The sequence below is a fragment of the Mirounga angustirostris genome, unplaced genomic scaffold (genome assembly GCF_029215605.1).
Source record: "Mirounga angustirostris isolate CCGP_5_RB_7025 unplaced genomic scaffold, mMirAng1.0.hap1 SCAF_8, whole genome shotgun sequence".
In the NCBI taxonomy this organism is placed as follows: Eukaryota; Metazoa; Chordata; class Mammalia; order Carnivora; family Phocidae; genus Mirounga; species Mirounga angustirostris.
The window spans coordinates 65,311,006-65,337,097 of NW_026991716.1; the positions used below are offsets into that span (position 1 = coordinate 65,311,006).

Below are 26,092 nucleotides of genomic sequence, written 5' to 3' on the forward strand. Positions count from 1 at the left end.
ATCACTCAGAGTATAATGCTCTGGAAGGGCAATGAGAGATTACTCAGAACTAGGAAATGGCAAGTGGAAGGCCCTCTAAACATTGATATTCTTGTGACCACCGCTCTCTTCTCCAATTTATAAATTTATCCCTGGGAATTAAAGATAACAAGATGATTCCATTAGCAGTTCACTGTACCAAGTTTCTAGCCAGTTACCTTTGTTTTGTAAAAATGGCAATGGGCAATAATTCCTTCTAGCTATAACCTTTTTAACTGTAGTGTTCCAATTATGGCCTTTAGCTGAAAGGCTTTCATCATGTTTTTTTTCCCCCAAATTTATACATCTGAATGATTGCACTTCTTTTTTTTTTTTAAAGATTTTATTTATTTATTTAACAGAGAGAAAGAGAGACAGTGAGAGAGGGAGCACAAACAGGGGGAGTGGGAGAGGGAGAAGCAGGCTTCCCGCGGAGCAGAGAGCCCGATGCGGGGCTCGATCCCCGGACCCTGGGATCATGACCTGAGCTGAAGGCAGACGCTTAACGACTGAGCCACCCAGGTGCCCTGAATGATTGCACTTCTTAAAACCAGAAAAGTAATGTTGTAATACATGGCACATACATTTTTAATGAACACACAAATATTTCTTGTGTTTTTAAACCAAACTTTGGTACTGTACTCACCCAGCTTTACCTTGCTTACTTTGTTCTTATACTGTTTCGATTCATAATATACTATTTGGAAGAACAAAAGAGTAGATGAAGAAAATTCCCCAAGAGTCCGCCATCTAGGTATATATGAAGAAATTTAGGAATTTTATGTGAACACACGCCACACGTATGTAGCCTTCAAAGAATTTGATTACGGGCAAATTTCAGGATAAAATGTAACTTCTGCTCTGAAAAGCACCTATTGTTTTTATTTTTTTTCTTTATTTTTTTTCCCCCATGTAAAATACATTCTGACACAGAAGTACAGTTTAAAGGAAAGGTGAAGTGCATCAAGATGCTTAACAGTCAGTTGAGAAAATTCTGTGCTTAGGTAGTTTCCTAATGGGGCAGCTAATCAACCTGTAAAAGGAACTACTCTCTAGTTTAATAATTATTTAGAAGGATTAGAATTCCTTAATTTGGGAAAATAAAATGACAACTTATGATTAACAAAAACATAACTAGGTATTATTTAAGAGTAATACATTGACAAATCATGGTTAAGTCTTGTAACTGGGCGTGGAGAGCCTCGGTCCCTCCTCCTGTGTGCTATTCTGGGTGAGCACGCTCTCCTCACACCTACTACAGAAAGAGATTCCCAGAAATAATTCTTGGGACAGTGGCAAATTCCTCAGTAAGGACTCACAATATTTAGTTGATTAAGGCTGACTTTGGAGAGTGGTTTTATTTCATAGTTCCTAAAATAAAAATTGCATGAGTTTAAGATTTAGACAATTTGAAGAAGTTAAAACATAGTGTATGTAAACATGGCAATACTTTTTCTCTAAGGCATCTATTTTTTGATGAATTTAGAAGTTTTTAATTTCTACAGAAATTCTAATAATGCTTTGAAGGTACTAGAATGTCTGTTACTGAGTCATCGTGTTGGATTTTTGTTTGAATATTACTGTGTCCCAGAATTACAAATAAAATATAAATTTTTATTTTTATTTTTTACTTATTTATAAGATTTTATTTATTTGACAGAGAGAGACATAGCGAGAGAGGGAACACAAGCAGGGGGAGGGGCCAAGGGAGAAGCAGGCTTCCCGCTGAGCAGGGAACCTGATACGGGGCTGCATCCTAGGACGCTGGTGGGATCGTGACCTGAGCCGAAGGCAGTCGCTTACCGACTGAGCCACCTGGGCACCCTGATATGTAATTTTTAAATTTAGGTTCTCTTTATATGTCCATCAAACAGTTTCCTAAAGCTTAATCAAAATAGCTTTTTTCTTTTTAACTTTTTAAAATCAGAAAGCAGCATCTACTTCTAGGTAATTCTGAGAGTATTTGGCTGTGGACAGGAGGTTTACTTGTTAGTCATCACCTCGATTGATTAAGAAGGCTTTATAAATTACAAGAATGCTCATTTAACATAAGTTTTGCCATTTTTATCTTTTCTTCAACATAAAATATTTATTCACAGATTTTGCACCATTTTTGAACAATTCACGTAAGTCAATGGGTGGTAACTTATGAGCTAACTGGAAGATGGGTTAAAAATACTTTATAAAGTACTAACTTCTATTAAACACTGTTTTGCTACAATTTTTAAGTGGAGTTGGAGTACATTAATGTTGGTTTGTCTGTGCTAAGATATTTAATTTGAGATGATGCTTTCATTTGGATCACTCCAAAATATATTTGCAGAACAAAATTAATATGTTGTTTTATGAAATTACTTCCCTTTTTAAAAAATAACTGGCACTTTACGCTGTGAATATACACAATTCTCATTGTAGCAAAACTCAATAAGCAGCTGATCTTTTAGAATAAAGACTAACTTCAGGTGCTGGTTTCAAACACTGTTACAGTATAAACATTCCTGTCCAAAGAGATCTGAGTTTTGCGTGATAATGTACACAGGTTTAATAGGATGCCTCCTAATAGATTATTCTGTTACTTGTATAGATGCACATTTTTTGATAATTTGAGTCATCTTAGTATGCAGTAAATTTTCTTTGCAGTCAGTTGAGCAATAATGATTTGGATATAATACCGTATTTGTTTGCCAACTTGTTGGACCTGATTTTTTTTAACTGCTTCTAGTAATTTATAGGGCCATATTTAAAACTTGTTAAAGATGACACAATGGAATGTGAAAGAGTCATTTATTAGTTTTAGACTTTCAACATCTGTATCTTTGTACTTTTCCAGATCAATATTTGTGGAAATTAAGGCGTCCTTAATATGATTTCAGTTCTCACATTAGTAAAAAAAAAAAAAAAGGCTATCAAAAACTCTCCCTTGAGTTTCTTAATTTTACCCAATATATTAAGGTTAACAGGAGACTGTTATTTTAAAAGAAAAAAGCAGGTTAATTTAACAAGTGGTCATCAGTATCATAGTAAGTTCCCTATCAACTGGGTATTCTAAGCTACTGCTTAGGATGGAGGGAAGGTTTTTTTTTTTCTTATCCTTTTAAAAAAGTTCCTTAAATTGAGATTAGTATATTTTCTGCAAAGTAGGTAATTTTTAAAACTTGAAATGGAAACACTAAGCTGTAAGTAGTTTGGAGGGACTACAGGAACAAAAGAATAAATAAGCTCTTCTGTGTTAACATGCTGAAGGTGATGCGGCTTTTTAAAGTCACTAACAAAACTGGGCCTCTGTTCCATGCTTTTGTAGGCATATACTGCTTTGCTAACTGCTTTTTGCTTTCTCTGGTTTGCACAGAAATAAATTCAGCTGCTATAAAGCTTCTACTATTGGTGTAAAAAAGTTGAGAATAAGAGTATTTTCATCCTTTCAGTATTTGGAAATTCTTATAAAAACCATGTGGCTGTTCTTGACTTACACATATTCTGTAATTTTTCATTGACATACTTGAGCTTCAGTGAGATACTTAATTGAGCTGCAGTGAATGGTTGGTCTACTTTTAAAGTTGTGAGTAAAAAGCACATTAAACAGACTTCCCAAAATTATGCTGCCGAAGCTGTAAAGTTATTGCCCCAGAGAAATGTTTATATTTGCAGATAAAATAAAAACCTGTTTGGTAATGAAAATTGAGCAAGGGGGAAAAATTGATATGAGTGCAGTGTCCAGTACTAGCAGAAAAGCAAGGGTTTTTCTTTTCTGTAACAAAGAGAACCAAATATTATACACTTTGCACTTACTTCAGTGGATTTTATTCCAGGAGAAATTTGATTTCAGAATAAGCAAATATCTCTGAGGGGAAGTTCATGCTTTTACTGGTTACAGTTTTTTGTTGTTGTCATGAAGTTGTCTAAATATTACTAGTAAAATATCTCTCCCGGACATTTTAAATCCCAAAATCAGTTGGCAAAAGAGCAAACTTTTGTCTTCCATTTTTCTGAAGAAATAGTGATTAAATTGACAGGTATCTATAATTCTTCACATTCTTCACATTTGTGAAATTACTGTTCATTTGTTTTATCATAAATAGTCCCATAAAAGTTACCCTGTGGTCTTTGATTTTGAACTCTTTGGAGATAAAATATAAATCCTAGCAAATAATACTAATTTGCTCTCCTGCCATGTGAGTTTTAGGTTACTGATACAGTCATTTGTGGGAATCTGCTTGGGCTTGTTTGTTTTATAGCTGGTGTTGCGGAGTGTGTGTGTGTTGCAATGTTAAGGAACATCTTTGGGGAAAGAAAATTCTAAAATCACACTCTAAGTTTTATTCATTTATAAGTAATTAATACTTACATTTTGTTTTAAAGTTACTATTAGGAATCCTCTTCTTTTTAAAAAAATGTGTGGTGCATTTTAGGATTAAAGGCTGTTTTCATTATACCCTGGGCTGCTGGTGTAACTTTCCTTGTTCTTTGTAATAGCTCAGCAGAACCCAGTGTCTCAGCTTCCTGCCAGGCAGCAGGAGATCGAAATGAACCGACAGCAACGCTTCTTCCGCATCCCATTCATCCGCCCTGCTGACCAGTACAAAGACCCGCAGAATAAGAAAAAAGGCTGGTGGTATGCCCATTTCGATGGACCGTGGATTGCCCGGCAAATGGAACTCCATCCTGACAAGCCACCCATCCTTCTTGTGGCTGGTGTGTATGATTCACTTGAAAAAAACCTTATAAAGCAAAACAGGATTATAAACCCTCTGAGTGAAACAGTCTAATATATAATGTAATAATTCATTAAATTTCAGGATGGAGGAATGGAGTTCAGTTGGATCGCATTTCCAGTTAATTGAGGATTAATTTATTTGTGATGTGAAATCGCTTGCATTAATTATGTCCTTGTAGAGCACATAGAAGCTTGTCTGTGTCCTAAGAACCTTTTCATTGGTGTTTAATTATATCAGTTGATTTATAATTGTTTAAAGAAATATAGCATTTTTATTAAGGCTGATTAACTTGTCTGATCAACTACATAGTGTTAATACTTTCTGAAAGGGTCCTTGGTGAAGGACAAATTTAACTTGTTTCTGGTGAATTTATTAAGCAGATTTCTGTCATAAAGGAAGAAAAGAAAGTTTTAAAAGTTCTTGAACCTATGAGAATTGATAACTGTAACTATTTCAGGAATAAAGTTTATAATATGTGCTTCTGAAGAGATTGATGGCTAATTCTCTGATGTCTCCCCTGTGCAGGTAAGGATGACATGGAGATGTGTGAGCTGAATCTGGAAGAGACAGGCCTGACTCGAAAGCGTGGTGCTGAGATTTTGCCAAGACAGTTTGAAGAAATTTGGGAACGCTGTGGAGGCATCCAGTACCTCCAGAGTGCAATCGAGAGCAGGCAGGCGAGGCCCACGTATGCAACGGCCATGCTGCAGAATCTGTTAAAGTAGATGTGGCAGCCTTACCTGCACTGGGAACCCGGGCCGTGGTTCTAGGTAGGGTGTGTGCCCCAGAGATCCAACCATTCCATGATCATGTTAGAACTACTTATACAAAGTGAACAGATTTTAGTAATCATGGCTTTTTGTTAATTTCAGGTCAATGATGGTAGTGAATTGGGGACTTAAACATTATTTTCCCTATCCAGCTGTAACTCTTAAACTTCTCCTCATTCTAATACTTGTGAACACTTGGACAGATTCTGACATTTCTCATTCTTTGTCAATAGACTACCTTGAAGTCCATCATAATTGTTCTCTAGGAAAAGAAATTTTTTAAAAACTCAAAATACTTGCTTTTGCAAGGATGGCACAGAACCATATAGCTGGAATAATGAAACCTTAGCTTAAAGTTTCTTACAGAAGTTAAGGCACTTAAAGTAATCAAGGCACTGATGTTTTGATCTGAAAAGCTGTGTACTTTTAAATCTACTTTTTCAGAAATTCATGGAAATTTGCATTGAAGGTGGACATTGTTATTTTTCCCCCCTCCTTTGTGGTGTGTCTTAATTTGAGTAAAGCAATTCACCCGAACTTCTAGAATTCCAGAAAGAGCCTGAATGTATTTGATGTACTCTGTGATAAGGTACTCACAGTATCATGCACAGATTTATTTTTCTTTTCTATCACATTGTATAGCTATAGAAAAATATTTTCTTCTATTCCATGGACAAATAAAGGAAATTCAGACCATTTAAATGCTTAAAAGTTTTGAGATAACTTGTTTCATTTAGAAAAGGAAATAGGTTTTCGGTGACACTGTGACTTAACTGGACTGAATGCAGATATTCTTTCAGTTTCATCTCAATAGTGATTTTTGTATCAGAATCTTGTCCAAGTTGTTTCATATGATTTAAACTAGTGTTCTGCTGCAAAACATCTTTGTTTTTAAAAAATTCCTAGTGTCTTTTTTGGCTTTGAGATTTTGGTAATTGTAGAGCTGTTTTATAAGCTTTGTGATTCAAAAGTCCAATACTTAGTAAGTAATTGCTTATTTCATGTAACTGGTAATTTTTTTTCTTTGTGTGGTGTTAGTTTTGATCAAATGTCAGCAGTTTCAAGCCTAATATTTATGACTTCATGTTAGGAATTTAGAGACAAAGCTACATCAAGGAGTCATGTTGACATAATCCTAATGAGTCTTGTTTGTATTTTAGAATAAAATTAGAAAAATAAAATTATTCTTTGCACTTTTTCTCCCTGATTTTTAAAGACCTTAACCTTTGAAATGGATTTCCAATGATTTTTTTTCCTAGAAAGAGTACCTCAGTTAGGAAAATATTTCCCAGCTGATTAGATTAGTGCTTTTTGAGCCACAGACAGTGTTTTCAGAATTGCTTCTCTCATAATATGTGTCTTAGTACAGAAATATTTATTTATTATGATACTGTGCAAATGATTGTCTCCTGTTAAAGAAATTAAATGGTCCTGTCTGTGCTATTGAGAATGTGAATATGATTATCTTTTGAAGGCTGTATTACTGCAGAGATTCACCCACCCTTGGGTCATTTGATCCCTGTGATTGGTGACAGAAGGTCTGGTTACTGCAAATAAATGACCTATTCTCTCTTCTCATCACTCGCCTTTAATTGGTGTTTTTATTTGTATAGAATAGTGAATGATAAGCTTAACTAGTAGCAAGTAACGTCCTTGAAAATTTAATAACCAAATTGATTTTTAATGAGTTGTCTCTTCAGTGCTGTTTTCAGGTTTTATATATCTCCTAGATACATATAGGCAGTAGGTGGAAAACTCATCAAACAGGTTAAAATTATTGTAACGAGAGAACTTAAATGTTTTGAAGAATTTGTAAGACATTTATCGCAGCAAAGCATCATTGCAAGTCTTTAGTAGATAATAAAATTATAGTTTTAAGCCATTTTGTTGCTAATTATGTCACACAGCTGTCCTAGACCTCATCTATTTAAAGTAGTCTCCTGAGTTAATTTTGGCTACCAGGAGAATTGCCCTAGTTCAGATAGACTCACGATAACCTACATACTGTACAGATGCACATACACACACAGGCCCCTTTGCTGGAAAAATTTAGGACCCTATCAGTCTTTAAGGGAAATAGCAGAAATGGTATTCTGAAAGATGTTGATGCAGCTGCTTTACAGTATTCACAGTCAAACCCATAAATGTTATGTGAAAACTGCAGGAATCAAAAGTAAATTCCTATTTTAATGTCATTTTAATTGAGATTTAAAATTTGAAATTTAAACCAGCATACTGTATATTAAGGACTAATCTCTTAATGCTTGTCTTACTCAATACATGGTCTTTCCTTAGTGTGTACTTTGCAAAAGTAGACATACATAAAATATTAAAAATGAGAAGGAAAAATGTTTTCACATTCAATTTACTTATAATGTAATTCCTAATGCCACTAACATATTTGAGATATATATTATGAGCTGTGGGTATTCACTGAGAGAAAGAAAATTTCTCTAATACACATATGTCAAGAGAAGAATGGATTTTCTTAGTTGTAAAGTTGAGTAGATGGCACTGTCTCAAAGGATTATGTGAGGAAAAAATACAGTAATGCATGTAGGAGTACAAACCCACACAAGAGACATTTTATTGTAACTCACATTCTGCTTCCTATAATGACTTTTTATAGGTCATTCTTTCCTGTAACACAGTGAACACTTCTGTAAGAAAATACAGTCTTATGTAGAAAATAGGTGGTAATTGTGGAAGCTTAGCTAGAGAATAGAAATTCGCAGGCAAGAATAATGATGAGGATTAATTGTAGGGCTTTTTAAATTGGATTTAAAAATTTTTTTCTTTAAATTTTCATTCACAGGTTATTACTATGGTTCTCAGGGGATCCAGATATGAAGATCTTTGGTTTCTTTACGTGAAGTACCTTAAGAGTACTTGGATAAGTAGAATAAATATTTATTGAATGAATCAGTCAGTCAATTAATACAATGTTAGTGGTAGATCTACCTCCTTTTACAGAGGAGGTAAAAGATTGAGAGGGGTCAAATAATTTAGTTCTAGACCATGAAAGAGGTATAAATGCTTTTGCTTCAATCATGTGGAACAAAAAGAATCAAAACAAGGAAATTTTGAGTAGTCCCCTGTCGATTTACAAAGAGTTGCTCCTTCATCATTCCACATCTTCAGAAGGTGTGACATGTTTTCTGTATGATGACCAGAAATAACAAGTATTGAGAGTTTTTATTTCTCTGAGAAGAAATAAAAGTAAACTAACAAGGGAGGGGAGGATAGAAGATCTCTAAAAATGAGAATAAGGACAAGTTGAGGGGATCAACTGTAAAAATAAAGAGAAAAGTAGTGGTGGAAGAGAAAGAAATGGGTCTGCCTCTGAAGACTCTACATCCCCAGGTTGAAAAACACTGGTACTTTTTAGGTGACAAAGCACTCCAAGACCTTAGCTGAGTTTTATAATGAATTGTATGTACTATAGGAGCAGAACCTATGGTTTTTAACACTTGGATCGGGATAGACCTGGTGTACCAGTTCTCAGCATGTAGAAATGGCACTGCCACGCTGGAGAAGGCCAGCAAGAAGGAGACGTTCTGTGCAGAAGCCTCACAGAGGGATCAAGTTGGAGAGACTTTGGGAAGTAGAGTCTACCCATGTTAGGACCAGGTCATTGAATACAATTCAGTTCAGTTCAAGTCAATGTATTCTTCCTTCCCCATCACTCACCTAATACATGAAGTAAGTTTAGTCGTCATACTTTTCAAGAAATTTTTAAAAAGATAATCAGGAAAAAATGTGCAATTAAAAAGAGAATCTTGAATACTGATTTGTATCTATGTATCATCTCAATCTCAGACCTCAGATAGGCTTATTAATTGGCCATTTTCTTTTCACTTTTGAAAACCCATCTAACTGCAACTGCTACTTAATTTTTCCTCATTTCCTTAAAAAAATGTGTATCTGATTCTTTCCTAAAATGATGTACTGGAAATAGAAATAATAAATGCTGTCTATGTAGAACTTCCTCTTGCATCTTGTGCTTTTAATACAGTTACAGGGTGTTATAAATAAAACAGTTGTAAACGTTGCACTTGTTGCCCCATGTCTCAGATGGAATAAGTTGGAGAAGTCTGGGGTCCAGAGCTTCATCCAGTCACCAGAGCTGGAAACCCTGTGCTGGGTGACTGGGGGAAAAGGCAAGGGAACTCAGGTGACTGGAACACCCTTGTTTTGGCCCCAAACTCTTATGGGTTTTCCATCCAGGGAACAAGCAGGACCGTGTGTGACCTGCGACTACTCACACTGACTGGATCAGAGAAAACCCAAACTCTGGGTACCTTTCCCCAGGCGCCCTTACCAGTCTGTTCACAAGATGACACAGGATGTAAAAACTGGGGATCCAAAGAAGAGGCCTTCTTGCTGAGACTTTGAATATACATAGTTTCTATAGGCTACTTCACGCCCCTCATCTGGAACCTACCATGATCCAGGTGGGTCAACAGCTCTTCTCTAGCTGGTTGGAAAAGACCAATCCAAAATGTGGGTGATCCAATGAGTGAGAGGCCCTTGCTTCAGTGGGGCACCTTTCTAACAGAGGATGGAGTGTTTACCTATTTCTCCTTCCCCATCAAAAACAACATTCCCTGCTCTTGTTAGAGCACAACTGAAATGTGGAGGGTGGAGGGCACGTCATGAGGAGGTGATCATTGTCAGATTTTCATTTCTTTTTTATTTTTTAAATTTTTTGAATTATTTATTTGAGAGAGAGAGTAGGAGTGGGGTTGAGGAGGGGAGAGGGACAAGCAGACTCCCTGCTGAGCATGGAGCCTGTTCCAGGGCTCGATCCCAGGAGCTTGAGATCATGACCTGAGACAAAGGCAGGCGCTTAACCGACTGAGCCACCCAGGCGCCCCTCATTGTCTCTCTTGATGGAATTGTTTTCATGTGCTTTTGGTCGGCCTGTCCCGCTACTAACAAGCATGTTTTGCTCTGGGTTCCAGGGATATGGAAGTGAGTGGGTACATCTGCCACGGTTCTTTGCTTTGTGGCACTCGATCAACGTATCGCAGTTTGACGTCCTTATCCCATATCACAGCTCCTCACTTTAGGGGAGGATTGGGGTGGGAGTAGGGATGAATGCTATGCATTTCTGAGGCCAACAGGAGTGAATTTTCAAGGATTTGTAACCAGGTGTGTGTGTGGGGGGAAGATTGTGTCTATTATTAGGAAACATTTGTTTTTATTCTTGAAGTTTTACTGCTAAAATGTTGCTGTCAATGTTGAATATTTTATTACCTTTTGGTAGCATGAAAATCATGCTGAAAATCATTTATCATAATCCATAAAGCAAATCCAGGGAATAGCTGGTAAAACAGATCCATTTTATTATAAATCTATGAATATTGTGCTTAATTTTATTGCAGTTAAGGTTTTGCAGCAAATATATTAATAGTGAGGTACCACATTAAAACCTGACTAAAATGGATTACCTTGATGCCAATCTACCCGTGCACACAGGGAAGTTAGTGCCCAGCAGGATTCAATGGAGTTACTAAATTAAAGGCAGACATAGTTCATCTGTGCTGGAAAACAGGCATTGGTTATGTGACAAAGCATAACATCATTTTCTCCCCCTTTAACATAGCTTTATGCGGTCACAAGAAGAGATTTCTCATGGTATGTATATGTGAACCCACTTCCTTTTTCTTTTAAAGGAACAATTTAGAAATTATTGGCAACAATACGATCTACTGTGTAAGCACTAATTTCTTCTAAAATTAGTGTGCTTAAGACTGAAGGTCTTTGTGTGTGTGTGTGTGTGTGTGTGAGACAGACATTGAAGTGTGGAACAAATATACCCCCACCAGTGTTTACATACTGGATACGTCCATGATTCAGAGAGACCTGCATCTCCTTGCATAACAGTCATCTTTTATGAACATTGTAACACATGAAGAGCTTTGCTTCATGATACATTGTTCAACCTCCCCTAAACAATGAGTAAGTTGCACTTGTATATGATCTATCAGCAGTATTTTAAGGGTAGCTGGAAGCAGACCTGTCTTGCTATTGCTTTGACTATCAGTCAGGAGTAGCTGAAATACATTTTAATTTTGGGTTTTGATAATAAGCATCTTTTTCTGCAGAATGTACCAGTCATCAAGTACATGATGCTTCTCTATTTGAAACATTGTGTGTTTTGGTTCTCAATGTTGACACTATATGCCTGGATTCCGATGACCAGTGAATATGCCTGCACATGTTTTCAGAATTTTAACAGAGTGGATACAATTTTCCTTGAGAAAACAGACCATTTCTCTTGAGACAGATTAAGTTATAATCTGTACATTTTTAGTTTTTAATTTCCTTCCCAATCTTGATAGTTAAATTCTTCATATCCTCCAGTCAGTAATTCAGGATCTCTTTTCCTGATTATCTGGAAGAGAAATAGTTTTAAGAACTTAAGAAATGCCACTTGAGGTCAAATCCATATTGCATTCCAGTGTCACTTCTGCTGGTGTTTGAAAGAATATGCTTGCCTTTTAGGTATCTTCTTTGAAAGGTTGGAGATGCCCTCCAAAATATCCCTAACTTTATAACATAGTCGGAATGTATTCCATCTCTTCTTAGACCCATTTAGATTCTCAGGCTGAACAATCTCTTAAAGCAGAGAGGGCAAACAAATGATTATTCCATTCTCCTGCTTCAGATGAAATGTGGTCCTTAATTCTACCTGGGACTTTAGGATTTACTTGGTGTTTGCTGCATCCCAGACATTTTTATTAATATCAGATCTGGTGTTTTGTTGTCATTTTGTGGTTCAAGTCTGAACTTTTTCTTTCTGATTTGCTTTGTTTCAGGAAATCAGAATGGCACACGTTCTTCCCAGTGTGCACCCGGAGACAGGAAATTATGGTTAGCCTTTGGTGTGCTTGGATACTGAGGTATCCTTGACTGTCTATTGATGGTAGTAACTTGTTTCAAGTGCAAGCTTCGAGGTGTTTGTTTCCACCCGACTCTATAAGATTACAGGTAGGGTGGGCACTGGCTGATTATCACTCACTTTTACCATCAAAGATGGTCTAATTTTTTTGAAATTTTTTATTTTATACTAAAAGTTGTCCAAGGTATTTTCTCAAAAGTTATTTTTAAAAAATCTCTATATCTAAACTGGATATAGATAAGTTATTTCCCTTTGTAAGACAATTATTTTAGTAAAATAAGTTGGATGAATAATTTGAAAGGGATATCTAGGACACTGAAAGGAACATTCATCTGAGGACGAACTTTTTGAAGTTACTCATTGTTCACAAATTATGTTTCCTCTGTTTCTCTATATATCTTTGCTTTTGCTCATTATTTGAAATCACTGAAGATATTTTATAAGAACATGCATAAAATTATTCAGTTCCAGGAGTATAAATTTTTATGAAAATTGCAACCTGTTGCAATGCATTTGATAAATTGCATGTATATTTTTATAAGAAAAAGTGAATAAAACTACTTGGATCATTTCTGTTTTTTATTGTTTTATCTATATGTTTCAGTTAATGCCAGCCTTCTGTCTCTGTCTTCCTCACACCAAGAAATTCATTGAGTGCCCCCATCTTAAAATACTAAATTAAAAAGCTTGGCAAATAAAGGAAAAGTGCTCTCACTTATCTCTATTTAAAACAAGAGTCAGACCTAGAAATGTTTTAAATTTTCTTTAAAATTCAGTAATCAAAACCAACATATAAAAGTATTATTTTACCTTGTTATTTTGCTGATGTTGCAACTTCTTAACACTAGTTTTGAATGCTTGATTTTTAGAGTGACCCGGCGATCTACAAAGAAAGCAAAAACATGGTATCCTATTTCCTGGGCTTATCAACATTAATAGCAACTACAGCTTTCTATTTTAGCTTTAAAATTAATATGACAATGAAAACGGATAGCCTGTTTTTGCAGATGCTTTCCACTAGAGCTAGAAGAACTATGCTCTCTGCATCCGCCCCTGAGTTTTGCCTTCCAGTTGGCGTACTGTTTCTTAGGCAGTGGTGTCAGAAGGATTGAACAAAGCTCATGGGAAAGATGAGTGATAACTTCATCTTGCAAAAAGTGGAGTTATTATTTTTTGCGTTATTTTTAAAGTCAGGTTCTGAGTCGTGGTTGCTGAAAAACAACGGTGCAATGACATTTGTTCACACAGTTTAAAAATAAAAGTTACTTTAAAATTTGATGTATATAATTCCAGACTTTTTAATATACATATTATATAATTTCTGATGATAGTGTATACACATTTTGCATCTTGCCTTTTCCCTCTTTACATTATAAGATGGATATAATATTTGGGGAATACTTTCTGACATATGTTCCCTTATCAGTAAATGGTTTTCTTTCTCCCAACATTCTGTCCATTATAATTTCAGGGAAAGGTGGAGAGAGGGTATCACTCTAGGAAGAAGAGCCTATCTGGGAGGTGTAGTTGGAGGACAAGTTCCTTGTTCCTTCCATCACCAGCTAAGGCAGCATTTCTGGTTCCTACTTACCCTGGCTGGGTGACTTGGAGGCTCAGAGTACTAAGGGATGGGTAGGTGTCTGGGGTCAGAACTAAGAGATCACAGGTGAGGGAAATAAGAGGATAGAAACTTTCCAAAGGGCCTGGTGAGGCAAGAAGAGGCCTCCGCCCACACTCCCCAAACATTTAGGCACCACCTTAGAGAAGGGAAGGAAAGGGAAAGGATTTTTGAGCCTGATTATATACTCCAAGGGAACTGAGTTGCCTAAATTGATTGCTCCAACTATTAATCAGATGAAGTTTTTAAAATCGGATTGGACTATATTAAACTCTAACCCCTCCCTGTCTTGGTTCCTTCCCTGCCACCCCTTCCCCATCCGTGGAGAAAGTGCTCATAAGGGAGTTAGGGACAGCTACTAGCAATAAAAAATGGATCCCTCCCTTGTCTGAGGTGTAGCAAGTGAGTAAATCTGGGATCTTACTGTAGTTAAGACAAGTACTTCCTTATTAAAATATCCTCATAGATGTCACTTTGCATCATCATTTCCTTAATCTGGCTCCTATATTTGGAAATAATTTTCATTATCATTAAAAACATCACAGAGAACACATTAGGCCTATTAAATTAAAGGACAAGTGAAGATTTTTAGATCTGAGGAGGAAAAGTCAAATAATTTACTCTATTAGATCTAGATTTGCATTTTCTGCGTATGTATAATGATAATTATAATTAATAAAAGTCAAACTCATCAAGCTAAAAAAGGGACCTTTGAAAATGAAAATTTTGTTTATTCTTGGGAGAATTTTTGCCAAGTTCCTAATATAACTGAGTATGTATATAGGACAATTAAAATTTAAGAAAATGAAAAATGGAGTATATTCGTAAGTATTGAATTGAGGAAAAGAAGGAAAAACAAAGGTGAAAATAGAATGATGGCAGTAGAATGACAAAGAAAACAAACTGAAAATGTTCGTTGTGTATCCATGGACTCATCTCAGTAAGGCACCTGCCCTCAATATAATTTTCCTATCTCTTTCCTTCACTTTTGGGTAGACTAACAAAAAATGCAGCCGAGTTTACAATGCTTTAGAGACTGCTGCTTTCAGTGTTAACATACTTTAGTGTCATCGGCTAATTTGCTTCTGAGTTTAGGTTTAAATGCCAGGAAGGGACTCAGGTTTCTCCTTATGGGGCTGCCCTTGGTTGATAATTACCAAACGGCTCCAATAATGCCTGCAGCAGAGCGGTTTACCCTGAAGAGCATCTGCTTTACTTCTCACCTAAACCCATGAATGTACTCCTGTCATCCCCATTATATGGACGAGAAATGTGGGGCTCAAAGTTGCTTCAGGTCACAACAGGTTGGGATAGAGCTTTAACTCAGGTCTCACTCTAAAGCCTCCGGTCTTAATCACCGTCTTCAGCTATGGTTGATAAGGTCTTAAACGGTCACCTGGTCCTCACATAAGTAAACTGTCAGAGTCACGTACATGATGGCATCTGGGAGGAACAGGAGTGGGGTCAGGGATCCAGGGGGGACCCTCAGCACCCCTGTGCTTCGGTTCTGAGGCGGCTTGTGGGGGCCGTGGGGTTTGTCCTCATGCTGAGATCAGGGTTTAACATTTAACATTGAGCAATTCCACTCCTTTCCATAGTTAACCGGGATAGTAGCTGAGTGTGTCTGTCATTGCACATATTTGCTATGCTTTTCCTTACATATTTGAGTGAACCATACAAAATTGCCAATATTTGATGATTTGTTACTGATAAAATGGTAATGCACATATAGTTGAAACTAATATACTTCTAAGTATACATAGTTTTATTATTAAATTATTACCCAGACAGGATCTATTATTCTGCAACTTACTTTTCTCATTTAATAAAATGTCCTATTTCTATGGCAGCTCCGGTAGACTATATTATTGCTTTTAACTGTTGTGTTCCGTCATGACTAAGACACCACACTGCATGTGACTCAACTATTTCTCCACAGATGCTCTGTACAGTTGTTCCACGATTCAAAGCAACGATGCTGGGAACGTTTTTATAAACATATCTTAGTGCACAAATGCAACTATTTTTGTAGGAATAGTTGTCTAAAAGTAGAGTATTTGAATCAAATTTAAAATTTTGTTGATACCAACAAATATTTCTTGGAAAAAGGTTTTTTTCCAATTTACACATCCACCAGCAATGCTTGATAGGACTAGTTTCCCCTGATGTTACTCACACTGGATAATATTAACATTTTTTACTGAACTCATGAGTAACACATGATACTTCTTTATTGTTTTTGGATTTCCCTAATTATAGTGAGACTGAGTGCATCTTTGCCTATGTTTTCTTGGTCATCTGGATTTCTTCTATGAATTGTACTTGTGTATTCTTTGCCCATTTTAATATTAGCATGCTTGTCTTTTATTGATGTATAGGAGCTCCAATGATTATGGATGTTCAACCTTTACAATATAAGATAGGTTATAAATATTTTTCTCCCACCTTGTTAATATGTTAATTTTATTTATGGTGAATTTCCCCCCTGTGGAAATTCTCCTTTTAATGTCATATGAAATTGGTGTCTTAATTATGGAAGGCTTTTTTAGCCCGGGATTATACAAATGGTTTTAAAAATAGTTTTCCTCATACTTTCAAAGTTTTGATTTTAGGTTTCAGTCTTTGATATAGAATTGATTTGTCTATAGTAAAAAGCTAATTTTATTTTCTAAATGGAAGGCCAGTTGTATTCTAAGCATTATTGACCAGTCAGTCCATACTTGCCCTACTGATTTGAAATGCTTGTTAAAATAGTCTAAATATAAGGGTCTATTTGGGGCTTATATATATTTGTTCTGTGTATTTATTGTCTGTCTTAGTGTTCTAAATATTATTTTATGTATTACTATCCTTCAGAGTAACCTCTCCATCATTGTACTTCAAGATTTTCTGTTGTACATTTTCATTTCCAGGAGAAATTTAGAACCAGAATGCCAAATTCCATATAAAATCCTGTTGGGATTTTAATTGAGATTAACTTGGAGAAAGTTGACAGCATTATCATAATCCTCACTCACTTGAATGGATATTCTTGTGTTTTATGTTCTTTGTAAAGGTGCTTTATAAACATAATTTCATTTACTCCTTGCAGTAACCCAATAGGTGGGTTTTATTAGTCTCATTATCCAATGAGGGAATTGAAATTTTGAGACGTTAATTGGTCCAAGGTCACTTGATTAGTTAATCGCTAAGCCAAAAAATTTTTTTAAAAAATTTATTTATTTATTTGATAGAGCACAAGCAGGGGGAGCGGCAGGCAGAGGGAGAAGCAGACTTCCTGCTGAGCAGGGAGCCCGAAGTGGGGCTCAATCCCAGGACCCCGAGATCATGACCTGAGACACTTAACCGACTGAGCCACCCAGGCGCCCCGAACCAAAATTTTAATCACAATTTGACTCCAGAATATTGCTTCTTAACCATAATCGGGTTAAGTCGTTGTCTTTAAAGTGTGAATACTTTGAAAGAACAGGGTATGTTTCATGAAAAGAAAGGCTAAATCTCTCTAGCTTCTTTTTGATGGAGTAAGCAGATGGCCGTGAGCTCCCTAGTGGAAAATTAGAGACAGTGGCCACTAGAATGAGTAAGAGGACAGTAAAAACAAACCACAGGATGATCAACTCAAGATATGGGTCTCAGGTGATCACCACTGAGGAGATGTTCAGGTGTGTGTGATTGGAGACTCTTGACTGGGAAAGGCGAGTCAGGCTCAGGAAGAAGCCCTCCACGGGCAGAGTGCACGTATGGACTTGATCCGGGTGTCACAGGACTTGGAGAAGCGTTAGGAGCCTCTGGTTCCCTGATCGCTCATAGCGCCACCTACACCCTGAAGTCTGGTTCGTGAATAGAAGGCCAATTATATCTCGCCTCCTTTTCCCTCTTCTTACGAGCTTCTCTTAACCTTTCTGTTGGAAATAAAGGATTGATTAAACATATCTATAGACTAGACTACTATGTAATCATTAAAAATGATGGTACAGAAAATATTTAATGACATGGGGGAATGTTCTATGTAAAAAAGCGGTGTATAGAAGAAGCCAGTCTGATTCCATTTTGCTTTAGGACATTCTCTGTAAACATTCTGTACAAACATGCGCATCACAAGATAAGAACGGTTAATATGAATATCACATGATTTTTCTTTCTCATAATTCTTGTATTTTCCAAATTTCTCAGGATGAAAGCTATATTTACATAGGGAAAAAAATATTACACACACACACACCCCCCTCAACACCAGTTAAGGTAGGAGACCATGTGGTATTGGTCTTGAAGCCGACACGCTCTTTTTCCTTCCCTGCTGGTCTTGCTGAAATACTGCTGAAAGGCCGGAGCAGTGGTCTCAAAGTGTGGTCCTTGGGCCGCCAGCAGCAGACTTAGCTGGGCCCTACCCAGACCTCCTGCATCAAAAAAGAGCGTAGCAGGGCCCGGCCATGTGTTAAAAGAAGTCCTCCCCTGGGAGATTTTGATGTGCACTGGAGGTCGAGAACCCGTGGGTTTAGAGGAACGTATGCATTCATTCTAACGATAGGTTTCTCAAAAGCACGAATAACAAATTCCTGGATCTATAAAGTGACTGTGCTCGACCTACCTGCACGGAGCTCCCTTTCCCTGGATGACCTTACATTCCTCTGCGGGGGCACAGAGGCCCGGGTCCCGGTGGTGCCCACGCCCCCGGCTCTCGTGCCCTGGTCGGCATCGACACTCTGCTTCCTCGGTCCGCTCATTTCTCACACACTCGGCAAATTCGCCGCAGGCCAGGAATTTGCAGGGATCTGCTTGATCCGCTGTAAGAGATGGGCAGGTTTTAATGACTACGTGGATGCCTGAGCAGCGAACCGGTGGAAGTCAAAGGCCAGAGACCAAAGAGATTTGCCATCACTCCATTTTGGAGTGGGTTGTCCAGTAATGGTAACAGACTGGAGTGAAAAGTGAAATGCACATTTCTGTATCTTTGCGATTATGGACACAGGTGATAACATATTTACTCTGAATATAATTATGCACAAACTTGGTTGGGCATCAGAATCAGCCAGAGGCCTTGTTAAAACACAGGTTCCCGGCCCCATCCTCAGAGTGTCTGAAGCAGAGGGCTTGGGACGGTGACTGAGGATCTGTGTTTTTAAGGAGGTCTCAGGTGATGCTGCCGCATCTGGAGAGCACGTTTGGTAACCGCTGCATTAGAGAATTAAGATTTTTTTTGTTTGTGTTAGGTTTTTAAGGTAAGCATTTTCTGCAGAGATGAGTTGTGAAAATATATATTTAAGATCAGGTATACCTTATAAAGTAGCCAAGCAGTCATATATGTGGATGGTTTTGAGAACTCAGGACAATTTCCTCATTTAAAAAGTATCTTTCTCTTAGTCCCTTGCTGATTCCTTAGGCCTTAATGTTAAGAGATCTCTCCTTTGGATTAATCGTTTTTCCCCTATTAAAGTTCAAATAGATCTCTAGTCTCTGTTTTTGAGAGGCTAGAGATCTATTTGTTTCAGGTCATTGTTTCATTTATTTAAAGTGAATGGCATTTGTACGTGCAAAGACTATGAAAGGCGTCCCAACCGGACCCAGCAGCACGAGCAGAGGCACAGAGGTGGGAAAGCAAGAGGCAGGAGAAGAGAGAGCCTGGGAGGCCCACTTAAGAGGCAGCAGACACTCATGGACAGGAAGGCAGGGAACCAAGACTGGAAAGATAAGGCGAAATTCTGGTAGGTCTTGAAGGCCATGCTAAGGAATTTGGACTCTATAGGCAGGGGGAGGCCGTGGAGGATTTCCGGGCGAGGGAAGGGGCTCATCAGAATTGTGTGTTCGAAGATCTGTAAATAGCATTGTCAGAATTAGGATGATTTCAAGTGATCATCTGGTCCTGTATTTCTCAAGTGGGAACATTTGCAGAACTCTAATTCAGCAGGACTTAATAGGTTTTACACTAAGAATAGGTTGGTGGCTAAATAAGCTTCCCCCCCCCCCCAAAGGCAGGGTGAAATAAACGTAACAGCTTTCTCTCTCTTCCCTCCAAACTTATCCCCCTTCTCTTTTTTTTTTTTAAAGATTTTATTTATTTATTTGAGAGAGAGACTGAGAGAGAGGGAGCATGAGAGGGGGGAGGGTCGGGAGGGAGAAGCAGACTCCCCGCTGAGCAGGGAGCCCGATGCGGGACTCGATCCAGGGACTCCAGGATCATGACCTGAGCCGAAGGCAGTCGCTTAACCAACTGAGCCACCCAGGCGCCCCCCCTTCTCTTTTTACTTTTAAATTTCTTAGGGTCATTAATAAGCTAATGTCTATTGTGAATCTTCAAGTGGGGAACATAGGTGGCTTTGCCAAGTTTACTGCCCATAGAAGCTCTGCGCAGGGTCACTGGGGGACACGGTGTGGGGTGAGAAGGCCAATGAACCTTTATGTTCATTCATCCAGCGCCTCCTAGTGGCGGCAGAAGTGATAGCGAGGGAGATGAGTAAAACCAGCCCCGGCCGTGGGCAAGAGCAGGAAAAACCGTGTTTGGGGCTCCCAGCAGGTAGGTAGACCTGCTAAAAGACTTCACGTGAAGTTGTATTTCTTTGCAGCATGAGGGTCCCTTATGGACAAGCAGGACTGACTAATGTGAAGTGGCTTCGTCTGCTTGAAAGTTCCTAAAGCTGGCCATGTTACGGGATGCTTGTCACTGTTTGGAAAATGACTCAAATTTACCCTGACAACCCAGGCGATTCATATCCAGGGCCAGGTTTAATAAATAACAGCTGTCAGGGACCTTACACTCAAGACTTGTAGTCTTGATAACGGAAGTCAGGGGGGAATAGTCGGAGCTCCATTTCCTTCTCTCCACAGCAGAGAAATATATTAACTAGGAAAGCTGACGGAACGCACAGATTCTACCCCTCTGAAGAGTAATAGCAAATGTGTGATAACCAAATGAGTTTCCCATTAAAAAAATATTACTGTTTTACTGTCATTTCCTTCAGCCCAGCCAGGCATCGTCTAGGCACCAGTAAAGCTGAACAGAACACAATAAGGCAACGTTGGAGAAATAAACTTATCCACATTCGGGGACCCTAGACCAGATATATTTGAAAAACAAATGCACCTAGTTTATAAATAACTTGCTTTCCCCGTGTTATTTATTCAGGACCAGTCTACAGAGAAGTAGGAGACTTAAATCACCAAGCTTAGTTTTTGTTTGCTGTGTATACTTTACTGGGTACTAAGACAACATTAATTGATTCAACACATATCAGCGTGGCCCTTCAAAATCTTTAGCATTAAGAATTTCAGACCAGGGGCGCCTGGGTGGCTCAGTCGTTAAGTGTCTGCCTTCGGCTCAGGTCATGATCCCAGGGTCCTGGGATCGAGCCCCGCATCGGGCTCTCTGCTCCGCAGGAAGCCTGCTTCTCCCTCTCCCACTCCCCCTGCTTGTGTTCCCTCTCTCGCTGTGTCTCTCTCTGTCAAATAAATAAATAAAATCTTAAAAAAAAAAAAAAAAAGAATTTCAGACCAACTAACTGCTTTAGATTTTAATTTTATCCTTAGATAAAATCTTACATTTTAGATACAATGTTAGAGCTGAAGGTGTTTTAGAACCTTCTCACCCATTTGCTCACTTTGCAGATGAGGAAGCTGAGACTCAGAAGTTGAGTGTTGCAAAGCCCAAGGTTGTTTGTGTGGATCCCAGTGCCAGAGAAGGAAAGAGCCAGGAGGGGGAGCTGTGGGACCAGGCATGAAAAGGCAATTGCCGTTAATTAGAATCGTTAATAGAAGAGATTATATTTAGAAATTTAATTTGTGAAGCAGCCCGTACTGCTTCCATTATTATACTTTAAAAATACTTTTCCTAGGTGTGTTGATGGCCCTCTACTTACATACCAATCTTGAGGGGGCACCTACAACTTCGGGCTTCAGGCGAAGACTGAGAACTGGATGTGGGCTGATCATGGGGAGGAGGCGCCATGGAAGAGAAGAGATTGTACAATGGATGAAAGTTTAGTAGAAATTTTTTAAGCGAAGATTTCCCATACTGTTATCATTTTCTTTCTTTGTCATACCCCAAAGACATTTCTCCTTAGAATGATGGACTCATTCATCAGTCACCTTAGGCCATACGACTATTTGCCTCCTCCTTAATACATCGCCAGGGCTTTGCACAAAACAAAATTTGCACAAAATCAGTCTGAACTTCCTCCTCTCTGCTCTTGGTTTGATCAGTACATTATGTAAACATTATGTAGCAACAACCTGAACAGTCTGTAGCTTGGAAAGAAGGAAGACAAAAGAGACTTGAGATCCATAGTTGATTAAGAAGAGTAAAACTGGATGCCATTTTCCAGAAGAATATTTTCAAGTCATAATCAAGTTGTGTGTGGATTTGAAGAAGTGAAGTCCTCATGACTGGTGCATAGACTAGTTGGTCTATAATTGCCTTAGCTTCCTGGATTTGCTTAAGCCCTCTTTCGATACATTCTTTTTAGGGCACTATAGAGAGGTTTCTTCATGAGCCTGTACCACCCACCAAACAGCTACTATCGTTTGGGGTGGCCTCTGAGCCTACTATAATTGCTTGCTGGCAAGATGAATGAATTTTCTGTCCTTAACTTACTTAGGTAGCTCTTCTACACAGCGAATTTGACAATCTCTGTGTAAAGGCCAGGGCACTTGGCCTTAGTGTGTAGAGCCGTGACAGGAGCTGCTCGTTTGCAGCTGGTAGGAAAGTTCCAGGTCCACCCTGACACCAAGAGGTCCTGGCTTCGTCCCTAGCTTCCCATGTGGATTTTGGAGGGAGTCAAAGCATTAATGTCATTCCATTTCAGGCCTTGCCCTGACGTAGCCATAGGGATCATGATCTTGAACCTCCAGCTTCACCAGGAGTGCAATGACAATTATTTATATTAACAGGGAGCTCACATTTATTGAGGGCCATTTTGTGTTTGGCAGTGTGCTCGGCACTTCAAACATGTCTTCATTAATATTCACAACCATCTTCCAGAGCAGATATCACTGACCTCATTTTCATAAGTGAGGAAACTGAAGTACATTTTATTTTATTTTTTTTTAAAGATTTTATTTATTTATTTGAGAGAGAATGAGAGAGAGCATGGGGGGGTGAGGGGCAGAGGTAGAAGCAGACTCCCTGCTGAGCAGGGAGCCCGATGCGGGGCTCAGTCTCAGGACTCCAGGATCATGACCTGAGGCCAAGGCAGTCGCTTAACCGACTGATCCACCCAGGTGCGCCCTGAAGTCCATTTTAGCTAGAAAGTATAACCCTAGATTAGCATCCACATGTCTGCTTACAATGTTCAGCTTTTGACATCATTCTAGTGGTTTTCCAATATGGGGTTTCCAGGAGACACCTCAGGGTCCAAGGGGCTAACAAGGGATGGTGGGGGTGGCGAGAGGCTCAAACATGCCAGCATCTTCCTCTTACCGGTTCACATATCAGACTTCCACAAATGCTTTGCTTTGAACAAAGGCCCTCTTAACTAATCAAGAGCTCCAAACCACTGTCTGCCAAAACTCCTTCATTAGGCAGAATGTTTGCTTAGAGAAGCACAGTCTGATACTACAGCAACTCCACGTTTGTTCCTGTTGCTCAAATGTGACAGCAATGACCACGGCTTGAAGGAAGTGAGCTGCTACGTGGGGCTCGGGCATATGTGTATCATTCTGAGATGTCCAGTGTAAGCACATTTTATGTATCAGTTTCCCCCCTGATTTGCTTATGTAATGTCTTTTATCTCTGTGCCAAAGGTCCTGAAAAGCATTTTCAACTGGCTTACTGAAGAAGGATGTCCCTTAGCTCTTCATCATGTGATCAAAACCATTTAAATAAATGTCCCTTGCCTGCAGGGAACACTTTGAGGCATTTTACAGTTAACATTAAAAAGATTATGGTCTTGGTCACCAAGCAGTTTATAAATTCATAGGTCCCTGACGGTCCAAGACTGTCTTTCTCAAGCTTCTTGTCATGCTTGTTGCGCCTGAAAAAAGACTCTCCCAGTCTCTCAGGCCTCTGAGGGTGTCTGGTGCGCATGTCTCTAACCCCAGCTCATTGCACGGCGCCCCTTTCCCACGTACAGCAGACGGTCCTGTCACTTGCCCCCGAACTGATTGATTGCCTTCCTGCCCCGTTCTTTATAATTTCATTATGCCCCTCTCTTGCACTCTGCGGCAACACTCACGTGTTGGGCAGGAAGTGAAGCATCTCCTTTGATTGGGTCCTGTCCTAAGGCAAGATTTCAGCTCAGTTTGGCTGAAACTCAGGCTTCCCCTTGGCTGGCCTGGGCTGAGGACCTGTTAGAACGTCTTTGGCAGGGACGCCGCCTCTCCAAGCCCTTCAGCAGCCCATTTCAGAGTGATGAAACCGAGTGTTCGCTAGATGGCGCTCAATAGCAGCAGAAGTAGGAATAGACTTAAGGGATGAAATTTTAAGAGCCCCAACCGCTTTCTGTCTTCTTAAAAACCGCTGTGCCGTGCGGACTGGTGGAGGGAAGGGAAGTCTGGGAGGAATTCGCCGGTGGCGGAAGGAGCTCCAGGGTACCGCAGATAGAGCCATTAGTACTGCGTGATGACCGCGACAGGTCGGGCCTCGACGGCTGGGGAGGGCGGTGGAAACTCCTGGGTCTTTTCCCGTTCCCGTAAGGCAGAGCTAGGGCTCCGGAGGTCCGATGCAGGCGGGCCCCCCGCGCCCTGGCGCCCAGCGTCCCCAAGCCTCACACCTGGACGCAGTGACTAGATCGCCCACGGATGGCAGGGGAGTAAACCCCGCCAGGGACACGCACCTGCCGCTGCGAGGGGTGGGGGTGGGGGAGGGATGGGGCGAGGGCAGCTGTAATGCCGTCTCTCCGTCCCCTCCCAACTCATAGCCAAGGCTTGGAGGTCTCAGTTTCGCTGGTGGTCATGAGGGGAGGCCTTTGCCTAGAGCAGCAGAGAAGGACAAATCAACCTGTCCCAACCACTGGTAGTCTGCAGGGCGCAGGACACACGCTTAGCCCCCCATACTCTTAAGTGCTCAAGACCATGTTTTAAATTCTTCAAAATGAGAAGAAAACAATATAATCCACGCTGGATATTCCTTTTTATACCAACAGTCATGAGATATGACTTTAGGTATTTTTATTAATTTGATTGATTTTAAGGATTTTTACAATTTGTTTTAGAGAGAAATCATGAGCGGCAGCAGGAGAAGGAGAGGGAGTCTCAAGCAGGCTGCGCTGAGCACGGGGCCCAATCTCGGGGCTCCATCTCACGACCCTGAGATCATACCTGAGCGGAAACCAAGAGACCGGGGCAGAACTGACTACGCCCCCCATGTGCCTCTAATTTTAAGTATTTTTATTAATTAATGTTAATATTTGTATTAATATTCAGGAAAGGCCTAGAGCCCACGAAATCTTAACGCAGCACTGGTAGTCTATTTCCTTCTCAAGATGTGAATGTTACCCTAATACAGCGTTTGGTGCTCAGCACTCAGTAATCTGTATAAATATGCCTATAGCCTTTGAGCTATAATGCAGGGACCTCACCTTCCACACAGGCCCATCTGGTTTATTTTCCCAGATCCTGAGAACATTCTGGGATTCGCCGCACCAGCAGAGGGAGCGAGTCCGCTCGTCGGGGCTGTTGGTGCTGCAGCCTCCAGGAAGGTGCCCTGGGTCGGGGAACAATGCTAGCATCCGTCTGTGGACTTGGGAAAGTAGGTTAGCATCTTTAGTCCCACTTGGCCTTCTATAAAATAGGTTATTTAAACCAGATGATCGCTAATGTCCCTGCAGCTCAAATATAAATCTCCCGTCCTAGGTGTCCTACAGGAACCGCACAGCTGAACATTAGCGGGACACATATCTCTAGAACTGCTGATGGCATTCAGTGATCAAAAGAACTTTAAAAACAATCTGTAACTAAAGTTAATATTTCATTGTTTTATTATTGGCTAAACATGTTTTGCTTATGCTTTATGGCTCAAGGGCAGGATTAGGGTGAGAATAATCATTAGATGATAAGAGAGTACACAGCATAGCACCCACCATGCATGTGGCTGGAGCTTAACACACATCTGTGGAACTGAATAAGTTACTAATGG

The 26,092-nt window shown here is 39.5% G+C and overlaps 2 protein-coding genes across 3 annotated transcripts in view; one reads left to right on the plus strand and one right to left on the minus strand.

The window, feature by feature from the left end:
* MYO6 (myosin VI) overlaps window positions 1-7,084 on the plus strand; it is a 142,920-nt gene extending 135,836 nt beyond the window's left edge. The window contains exons 31-33 of one of the 2 annotated variants that reach the window (XM_045867115.2): window positions 2,118-2,144; window positions 4,492-4,710; window positions 5,259-7,084. In XM_045867115.2, coding sequence (XP_045723071.1) covers window positions 2,118-2,144; window positions 4,492-4,710; window positions 5,259-5,458 — 446 coding nt within the window. In that variant the 3' untranslated portion in view covers window positions 5,459-7,084. The remainder of the gene's footprint in view (window positions 1-2,117; window positions 2,145-4,491; window positions 4,711-5,258) is intronic. The other variant, XM_045867118.3, reaches the window with a different exon arrangement.
* A 4,614-nt stretch (window positions 7,085-11,698) lies between these two features.
* IMPG1 (interphotoreceptor matrix proteoglycan 1) overlaps window positions 11,699-26,092 on the minus strand; it is a 166,161-nt gene continuing 151,767 nt past the window's right edge. Inside the window, exons 14-16 of the mRNA XM_064597788.1 lie at window positions 18,617-18,812; window positions 13,221-13,293; window positions 11,699-11,903 (exon numbers count right to left, since the gene is read on the minus strand). Coding sequence (XP_064453858.1) covers window positions 11,826-11,903; window positions 13,221-13,293; window positions 18,617-18,812 — 347 coding nt within the window. The 3' untranslated portion in view covers window positions 11,699-11,825. The remainder of the gene's footprint in view (window positions 11,904-13,220; window positions 13,294-18,616; window positions 18,813-26,092) is intronic.